The sequence below is a fragment of the Phaethon lepturus genome, unplaced genomic scaffold (genome assembly GCF_000687285.1).
Source record: "Phaethon lepturus isolate BGI_N335 unplaced genomic scaffold, ASM68728v1 scaffold45605, whole genome shotgun sequence".
Taxonomy (NCBI): Eukaryota; Metazoa; Chordata; class Aves; order Phaethontiformes; family Phaethontidae; genus Phaethon; species Phaethon lepturus.
Genome location: NW_010542066.1, coordinates 15,486 through 26,288, shown reverse-complemented (window position 1 = coordinate 26,288; position 10,803 = coordinate 15,486). Strand labels below are relative to the sequence as shown.

The 10,803-nt window shown below is 36.9% G+C and overlaps 1 protein-coding gene across 1 annotated transcript; it reads right to left on the bottom strand.

Annotated features, from left to right (window-relative positions):
• Window positions 1-897: 897 nt before the first annotated feature.
• On the bottom strand, window positions 898-10,226 carry LOC104621432 (HBS1-like protein; the record flags this gene model as incomplete). Its single annotated transcript, XM_010287920.1, has 4 exons — window positions 898-1,063; window positions 1,541-1,797; window positions 8,288-8,396; window positions 10,080-10,226. Coding segments are annotated over 4 exons (679 nt in total), but the record flags the coding sequence as incomplete, so codon positions are not given.
• Between the last annotated feature and the right edge of the window lie 577 nt (window positions 10,227-10,803).

Sequence of the window (10,803 nt, the reverse complement as noted above, 5' to 3'; positions counted from 1 at the left end):
ACTTCATAAATGAAAGGGCTCACATAGGCAAAAGCTTAGCTATATACAGGGACACTGAAAAGTGTATCTGCCTTTAAAAACAACAAGAGTTTGTTAGATAGGGACTGCTTTAATCCATGTTCTTCAGCATCAGCATCATCTTCTGTGCAACCAGAAGAGCTTATCTGCTATGAAACCATGGGTGAAAAATGATTGTAAAAATATAAACACAAAAGAAAATGCCTTTTTTTATTATTTTGTGAACACAGAATATCATGTCTTTAGCTTCCCATATAGTGTTCTCAAAAGGTCTTACACTTTTTATATTAGCGTCACTGTTTCCCCATTACATACTTTTTCAATATGATAAAATTTAATTTTAAATTTTGTATTTCAAGTTAATAAATTAAAGGCAGTTTATAAAGAATACAAATATAATGTATTAATTTAATTCATTTATAGATTTTTATTTTCAACATAATGTAAATCACATGTAATGGACTGACATTTCAGTGCTAAGTTTATAATTCTGACACCCTTTCATAGGAAAATTTAACTCAGAACTTTCCCATAGAACGATAACCAAACTGAGAGAAATTTTGCAGCAATAAACCAGTAAGGCAGCTTTATATGAACTAACTCAGCTACTAGAAGCATTCTACATTGTAGTCCTACACTGTATAGAAACGTGAAGAAATACTCAATTTTTTATTCACATTTCTTACAACAAATATTATTTTTTCTTTTGATAACACATACTTTATATAGACAAAGAAAAATATTTGCTAATAAGCACTGAGTAAATATCTTTAAAAATTTAGAATATTTCTACAAAAGCATTATTAGTAGATTGATATTTCCTAACAAATGCTGCTGTTTCAGGAAAAAAAGGTAATTCCCATTAAAAAATATTTCTACCTTTCTCTTTCTTCACCAGTCTCATCCAAGACCCATGCATAGGCAAATGAAGCTTTGCCAGCCTTCTTAGATTCCTGTTCATATTTGTGCATAGTTCGTTTGTTCACATTTCCCAAAAGGTAGAGCAGATGACCCATTAAAGTACTTTTACCTGCATCAACATGTCCTGTGGGGCAAAATAAATATCATATCAATTTTATTAATTTATGCATTTTAAATATAGCAGAAGAAGAAATACACCAAAACATAAGAAAATCACATGCACCAACAATGCTTATGCAATCCATAGATTTTCACATTCCTGTAAGATAGAGATACAGCAAGACGGTTTATTGATAGTCAGTTAGCATGACAGCCATAGAGTACTTCCAAATTCACACCAAGAAGACGACACTGCAGGAATGAAACCAAACCAAAGTACATTTTACTACACTGTCAGAAGGCAGCTAAGTCAACTTTATGGTCCTACTCAAGGATATCTGAATGTACTCCCTCCAAAGAATAGCAAACAGATGCGACTAAAAACAGTATGAGATTTCCCTTTCCTAAAGAAAGGACAGTTTTGCTTCTGTATCACTTCCAGATTCAAACAACACAGCTTTTAGTCTCTACGTTTGTCAAAAATGTAATTTAACAGTATTACCTATTACGACCAAATTAAGTAGTTGCTTTCCTCCTTGTCTCTTCTCCAACTCTGCTTTCACATCTATTTGTGGTTTTGTCTTGCTTGACTTTTTTATCGGAGTAGGCACTGAAGTCTGGTCTTCTGAAACCTGCACTACTTGGGGTGAAAGACTAGATTTTGAGACCACCTCAAGTACCCCAGAAGCTACACTGGCATCTTCACTTAACAGTCCTTTCTGAAGCGTGTTGGCATGGCCATTTTGTTCAGCAATCACACTAGGGGGAAAAAAAAAAAGAAAACACAAGGAATGCAAATGACAAAGAAGCTGTAGAAATATAGGAGAAAAATTGAGTTTTCCCTTCACTATCATGTAAGCCCCAGACAAAGAGTATGTGATAAGCCCATTAAGGTGGAAGCGATAAGCAGCTGAATACAAACTGCACAGATACCAGCTCTGAACATCTTGTCTGAAAAGCACTGTGCACAAAAGCAAGATAAGAAATGATCTTGTAAAATACATGAAACAGATAAACAAAAGCTTCCCACAGCCAATTCTTTTAACAGGGAGGGAAAGAACAGTTGTGCAGAACAACTACAGAGAGATAGTTGTCTCTGAAGTAAAACCCCAAGTCAACTTTGAAGCATCGATCCTAAAACAGCTTCCACATACACAGGTACTGCAGCGAAACATAGCGATGTTCTATTGTGAGAACAGCCATATAGTATAAAGAGTAGATACTAAGCATATCTGAGCTGCAATTTAAAGTGCAATGCTTATATAGAGCCGTAACAGACGAGTTACATTTATCAATACTGAGAAAATTTGTTTTATGCATAAAAGAAGGCATCTAGGACTAAGGAGATTTGGATTCCCCAACTCCCTTTCTCTAACACCCTATCCTCCCACAGATCATCATACTAATCCTTATAGTAAATAACCCTAAATATATTATTCTCTTATACTCTCTCACTCTTCTTCTCTGTGATTTGTAAATGAGGATATTTTCCTAATTTACACAAGCGTTCTGAAAATATACAATACAATTCTTGTAATTCTTCACCTGTTACAGCAAAGGCGACCACTAAAAACAAACACTAAGTAACATCTTCAAGAGACCAAAAGCTTTCTTACTGCCTGACAGAGCTCCAAGATGAGACATTAATATAAGCAGCAAGACAGGAACAGAAGAAGTTATTATAGGTGTGACAACATTATATCACAGCAAACTTCAATATACAAACCACTGACCATTACAGTATATTGAAAATAGCTACAAAATACTGTATTTAGAACTTTATCTAGGGAGAAGAGGCTGCTTCTTCCTGGAAAAATGGAAATCCTTTCCAATACAGTACCACTGTGCTGGTGGCTACTTTCTATGGAAAGGATTCATGCAGGCTCTCATACTCAAGTGCCTCCATATCCAGTGTGTGTTTTTCACTCTCCATTTTCTGTTTACGTACCACAATTAACTTCTCAGTTTTCCTCTTTTCAACTTCCATAAACAAACCTACTTATTTTGGTGCTTCAGAGTCCCACATCGTGAAACCTCTGCTTTTATTTGACTTCTCATTTTCTGTCTGCGTAGGACCTGGAGGTGCTGGTTGACAGCCGGCTGAATATGAGCCAGCAGTGTGCCCAGGTGGCCAACAGCATCCTGACCTGTATCAGAAATAGTGTGGCCAGCAGGAACAGGGAAGTGATCGTGCCCCTGTACTCGGCACTGGTGAGGCCGCACCTTGAATCCTGTGTTCAGTGTTGGGCCCCTCACTACAAGAAGGACATTGAGGTGCTGGAGCGTGTCCAGAGAAGGGCAACGAAGCTGGAGAGGGGTCTGGAGCACAAGTCTTATGAGGAGCGGCTGAGGGAACTGGGGGTGTTTAGTCTGGAGAAGAGGAGGCTGAGAGGAGACCTCATCGCTCTCTACAACTACCTGAAAGGGGGTTGTGGCGACGAGGGTGTTGGCCTCTTTTCCCCAGTAACTAGTGATAGGACAAGAGGAAATGGCCTCAAGCTGTGCCAGGGGAGGTTTAGATTGGATATTAGGAAAAATTTCTTCACTGAGAGAGTGGTCAGGCATTGGAACAGGCTGTCCAGGGAGGTGGTGGAGTCACCATCACTGGAAGTGTTCAGAAAATGTGTGGGCATCGTGGCGCTGGATTAACGGTTGGACTTGATGATCTTGAAGGTCTTTCCCAACCTTAATGATTCTGTGATTCTGTATTAGTCCTTTTTCATTACATATATCTCAGGAAACAATATAGTCCAAACATGTTAATCTACTGAACAAATCAGTTCAAGAGTTATGATCTAAATAAATCTAGGAAAAGTTCAGACTGAACGCAGAATTAGCATCTCATCATAGCAGAAATGTGAGCACTCTTTTTTTTTTTTTTTTTTTTTTTTGGCTACACTTCCACAACCCAAGGCTAGGGTCTTGCATCAAGGCTGGACACACCAGCACGTTTCTCAAATTAGCTAAGCAAAGAACTTAGTTTATGCCAGTTGCAGGGACACAGATTGTACCTGCACTTCTGCATAATGGGTAGACAATTCTGTATAAAGTCTATTTAAAAGAATTTATCCTATCATAACATCCTAAACCACTTGAAGGAGAAGGACAGGTTTACATCATACTACTGCCTCAGGTCACACAATTATGGCATTTTGTATTTGGCCTTTTGAAACCAGCTGTACTGTACCACCAAGTACAGCTTTAGACAAGCTCCAGTATATAACCTCATCTTGACAAGCTTGAATACCCTTTCTACAAAGATACACAAATGCCAAAAGAGCTTACCAGAGCTTTTTGTTAGGAGATCAGCAGACATACAAAAGCCTGGCAAGGATGAACATTTAGTCAGAATTAAAACTGCCAGGCCAGAAACTTCCTATGTTGTCTTGCCAACAAGGACCGTAAGAGTAAACTGAGTAAAATGTTATGGTTACATCACTGTTTTCTGGGGAAAATTAAGAAATACAACCTATGTTATTATAAGACATGTTAGAAGACACTCAATCTTACACAACTGTTGAAATGTTCACAGTAGCATGCATTCAATGAAGAACCTGAAAGCTTATCTGCTGAAGCTTATCTGCAGCTTAATAACTCTGTATAATTTAACTTTTAAACATTATTTTCAATCTTTTAGTCTGGACAATTAGTGGATTATTTTTATACAACCGACTCTTTCGGAGTACTTACAGTCATTACAGGAATGTCTACATTTATTTCCTCTTTCAGAATTATTAATTACACAATATTGGTCAGGCTGGTTAAAACAATCACCTTTTTTTGCTCACAACTTCTTCTGGCTTCCTTCATGACTTAACACAAAGAAAAAGCCTGGTAAATAGTTTTGCTAGAGCAAAAACAGTTTGTCAGAAGTGAGCAAACTCCATTTTCTGTAGACAATCCCACTAAGAATACCCAGCAACAAAGGCTATCAATGCTCAAAGCAATTAATGACTTCTATTAATCCATTCATTTTAAATAGGATTAATTTATTATTATGAGGTCATACCTCATAATATGATTGAGTCATAAAGACTGAATAGCTAGTCAATGGTTATTTTTGCTAATGCTAGGCCACTGGTTTTAAAAACATGGTCCTTTAAGATCCCCTAAAAGGTGACAACAAAAACTAGTTCATACATACTATACAACCATCTTCTAACGGTGTCTGCACCAACACTATACAAGTATTTGGGTTTGAGGGTAAGGGCAGAGTTACAGGTGTTTTAGAATCCAAACTACTGTGAACAATCTTTAACACCATGCTTTTGGTTAATGATATAAACTATGTACTTAGAACTCTGTATTATTATAAACCCTCTGTAGTACATTTATCACTGCAATGATAACATAAAAAGGCTCTGAAGAGAGCCAAAAGAATCATAGAATCTTTGGGTTGGAAACGACCTTTAAAAGGCCATCTAGTCCAACCCCCCTGCAGTGAGCAGGGACAGCTTCAACTAGATCAGGTTGCTCAGAGCCCCATCCAGCCTGACCTGGAATGTTTCCAGGGATGGGGCATCTACCACCTCTCTGGGCAACCTGGGCCAGGGTTTCACCACCCTTACTGTGAAAAATTCCTTCCTTCTACCTAGTCAAAATCTGCCCTCTTTTAGTTTAAAACCATTACCCCTTGTTCTATCGCAACAGGCCCTGATAAAAAGTCTGTCCCCACCTTTCTTAAAGGGGGCTTGTAAGTATTGAAAGGCCACAATAACATCTCCCCAGAGCCTTCTCTTCTCCAGACTGAACAACCCCAACTCACTCAGCCTGTTCTCATAGACAAAGAATGAGCCTCTCTTAGGTGTTATTAAACACAGATTCATTATGTCCCATGACAACTCATCCTTATGCTGTCAATAATCCACAAGATAACTGCAGAAGAAAAAACCCAACTCTGATACTCATGGAGTTGAGGCAGGGGTTCACCTTTTCCTTTGTTTTTCAAGTTTAGAAATGGATGCATACAAAGTCATTACAAGCTTGCAAGACAATGCTAGCGCTTCACCTAAGCACAATATATTTAGCACAGACTTTAGGCAGAGACTGTGGAAAGTCAAGCTCCAACCGTTAGGAAAAAAATCAGGAAAGCAAATGCCACTGTCTTACAGCAGAGAAGGAAAAATATGATGCAAATACGGTCAAGGCATCCACCCCCATTATTCATGTCAAGGTCCTAGTGCCTTGGCAGTGCTTCTACAGTGGCCTGTAGGACAAAAGAAGAAAGGAAGCCATGACGGACTCCTTGAAGCAGGGGTCTTTAGACATGCAGGTAACTATACAATTCAAATTGTGCTTTCTTCCAAATTTCTCCAAATCTCATGCTCTTTTACATATCACTCCACTTACCCATTCCTCCCACTTAAAGCTAAATGCCTAATCTGCTGTAGAAATTGGATGCAAAAGAGGCTTGTTCTTAATTAGTATTTCAATAAATAAGTGAGGTGAATTAAAAAAATATGTTCCCAATATTGAGGATTTATCCAAATGGATTACCAGCAGGTCCTGAAGGCTTAATTTTTTTCCATCACAAAAAAAAATAGTATGTCACTAAACTGGAAGCAAGCATGATACAAACTGTTTTAGGGTCCCTGAAAAGAAGCAGAGTAGCTGAGAACCATGTTACAGCCAACCATCTTTCCTCAGAGACTGAGTCATCACTAGCCTATCCAGGAATTACTCCAGTCTACAGATGAGGAAGCATTCTTCACATCTCCTCCTTCCCTATGGAGCAGGCACACATACACAAGATGTGGTAATTGCTAAATTGGTAAATAAGTATCAGAGATAGAAAAATTCTCTATATGCTCTGTTTTATAAACAAACATTCCAAGTAGTCATTATTACAGCTAAAAAATTCAATCACTACTATCCAAGATTAGCTGGCAGATCTTTTTCACTCACTTAAGATTCCTTTGTTTTTGTCAATGTCTATCCAAATTAATTTAATCCACCAAAGTTCCTATGAAAAACTCCAACTTATAAGAAGTGTAGTAGAAACACCAGAGATGAAGGTGCCATGTTGATAGGAATTTCATGATCAAGTCCAGTTGTCACACCCACAGACACGGATCAGCAAAGGCAAAGGGGGGGAAATAAATTATGTTCCCTTTTATATATTGCAAAACTTAAACTGCACAGAAAGAGTATTTTGAAAGGCCCAGATGTTTTTCATTTGGAGCGTACTGCATCTAAGTAGCTGAATGAAAGTGATGTCTCTCAGCAATGGCATTTAGCAGTATAAATGGAATAAGGACATCAGCTTTAAATGTGCTTAAGAGACTAAGTAGATGCAACTGCTTACTTTCCACTCATTTATCAAACATGCACAAAACACTGTAAAATAAAGACCATGCTGCCCTCTTACTCGCAAAAATGCTTTCCAGGTCAGAACTACAACTGGGATGAGGTGGGGGTGTTGGCACTGCTTACCCTTGTAAATTTTTTTCCTGAGGATGAACTATGGAACTTCTTGCCACAGACTAGGTGGTTATTATAAGATTAGGTTCAAAACCAGAATAAGCACATCCAAGTAAGAAAAATCCAAACAGCATAATCCTCTCCCCCGCAAAAAATGGTGGAGAGACACAGAACGCTACATGTAATGACATTTCTCATTCACTAGTGGCTACTGCTGTAGGTAGACTCTGATCCAGATGTCTGTTTTCATGCTCTCCCAAGACATCCCCCCAACAGTTCCAAGTCAGAATAAAATTAGAACTACTGCTCAACCACTCTAATTTAGCTAAAGTATAAGGAGGACCCATTTCTTCTCTACAACAGTTGTACCCTGAACACCTGTTAAAGTTAATAAAAGCTGCAGAGGAAGGCAAAGTTTAGCCATGAGTGATTGTTTTCCTCATAAATTATTCTTAAAGGTATTACTTCCTTTGAAGAACAAGCAATTACAGTTAAGATTTATTGATTTCATAATTCCACTTAGAGAACTAAATTTAAAATAAACGAACCCCAAGAAAGTTCAGTATTCTATGAAACGGATGTTTAAATAATCTGACTACCTGATATCTCTCTGCACTATTCATAGCGAAAGGATTTGTTAAACTCAAAACGTGAGGTACCATCTTCTGAAAGTAATTCTGAGTCAAACAAGAAGCTGAGATGGTTAGTTCTGGAGAGTGACACTAAAACTGCTGTAAAAAATAGAAAAAAAAAAAGAAAACTTGCTACAGGTGCATCAGTCTGAAAGAAGCGCTGCTGATGTACCTTGATGTACAAGGGCTTGGCTTACCATGGAACTTCAAATCCCATAGATTGTTTCTTTCCAGACACTGTCATTTTGGTAACTTTTGGCACAATTTCAGATTCCATTCTGGCTGACTGGGAATCTCTTGTTTTTCCTAGTGATAGACAAAAAGTAAGTTTGAACTTAAGGTTACAACTAACAGGTGTTAAAGTTTAACAAGTTACATTACTTCAACCCAAAGATACTGGTCTGTGATAATGAATTCTCACACTTCAGTGTCTTACTTGCATATATTACACACTTATTCAAAATAATCCATGAACAGTTATATTTATTGTGAAAATCTGTCTCTGCAAGCATTCACATGACATCTACACCATTCAAGAGTTTTATTCACAGCAGTTCTGCAGGATGCCAGAAATATTTCATGCAATACTAGGATGAAGAAATGCTTTGCAACTGTTTACTAGTTGATCAGATTAATTCTTAAAGAGTTTTTCTTTTGCCTTAACATTGTGGTGCCTCAAGGCTACTGTAAGGTAAAAGTACGTCTACCTCAGGTACTGCTAGCAGCTGCACAAGCTACATATGTGTGGGCTACCAGGCCTTCCGTGAAACCTGGAAACAAAGTTGTCTGTTTTACAGAATTACACCGAAGAAGCCAAGCAATACCCAAAAGCCAGCTAATTGAAAGGTTATTTAGAAATAATTACCAAAGTTGAGTAACTTAATTACTTTAAAGGTATGAATTTTTACCATAAATTACAGCAAGGTTCATTCTTAATTTTGTGAAACTACAGCTTCTTGTCAAGCTATCAAAAAAAAATAAATAATTTACTCTGTGGAAGGGAAGTTTAAATAAAAGTAGTAAGTCAGCTCTTCTCTTTCCACAATTCAGTCTTTAATATGTCTGGATCCCTTCTCCCTTCAAGGAAAAAGACATCCAGCTTTACAGTGCGAGTAACAGCAGTTGTACCTTGTGTTCTGAAGGATGTTACACACGCAGGAAAGTAAAACAATAACACGAATTCAGAACTAAGCTGCAAGTTTTAAACAATCTTCACCTAAAGATGTATCTGAAAAACTAGAAAAATGCTGCTACTTTTCCATTGATAGACCAATTCAGATAGTCAGTCAAGTGAAAACTTATTTTGAATAACAAGTTAATCTTTTAAGTATTTTAGATGACTACTGTAAGATCAACTGTTGGAGTCATTTGGTCCTGCTCGTTTAGGTTAACTCTTTAATGCATTCTAAAGTATGATGGCTACACTTTTAAAAAAACAGAATCATATTGCTTTGCAGGTTATATAAAAAGTGTATAAAGGCTGCGATGAAGACTTCAGATAAGGAAACAGAATACCATAGACAAGGCTATAATAGACAGCATACCAACAAAGCTGCTATGCAACCTTTTCTAAACAATCGCACTATAGATTCAGACATTCTTATTTAATTGATGACTTGGTCTTCATTTCCCTTATCTGCTGATACTAATTTTATTTATATGCAACCCTAAGATCTTTGGAAGAAGTAGTCTGGATGTATATCATTAATAGTTGCATACCAATTACACTGTAAATAAGAAAAATAGTAAGAGGAATAAAGGCAACAGCACAAATCATGGTTTACAATAACCACAAATTATGTGACTGACAAGCAAATAGTAAAGATTCAGAATATAAAATTCTCAGATCACTGGACAAGGACTACTAGTTAAGCACAAAGATTTTGTTTCATCTTCAAACTCCTACATAGATCGCATACGGCATTTTTTAATAAATAGTTAATCACTTGAGTTATAGTAAAAATTACATTACTTTTATTGCCAACTTGCTATGTTTTTTCACCACTTCAATTCTAACAATTTTCAAGCAGCCATCACTTTCAACTGCCAGTTCAATATGAATGCTATACATGTCATTTGAAAGCTCAATTACAGTTAACTCAGAAAATACCACGTTTGAAATCTCGCTGCTAGGAACTAAATCACAAAAAACACAATTAAATTGAAATTAGATTAGTTGAAAGAAACCAAGGTAACAATTCAGTCATATAACCTGAAAATAACTTGCAAACTATTAGCAATATTTGCTACATATAACCCAAAAGTCAAAGGTTTTACAAAATACATCTTCTCTAATCAATTTAGAAATTAAGCTTCACTCTGTACAAATACTGTTGGGGTGTTTGACACTGATCCAGAGTTAAATGTACGAGGAGAATACATTCATCGAATCAAGTATTTGACACAGAAAACACAGAAATTTAGAAGTAGAGATCAGGAAACACTAAATGTTGAAATAAGATACAAAAATAAAATTACAAAGAACAAGAGAAAGTAATTGTCCATCGCCAGCACAGACAGTTTGGGTGGTTTATTTATTTATTCTTATAAAGCACTAATACTTCAGCATAGGTGACGCAAGGAAGCATACCGGGATCATATAAAGACAAACCAAACCACAGAAGGTAATTCTGGAATGGTGGCATTCAAATAGATGCAAAGACAATGCAAGAATTATTAGTAACACTACTGACAGAAGTGCCAAATATAATTT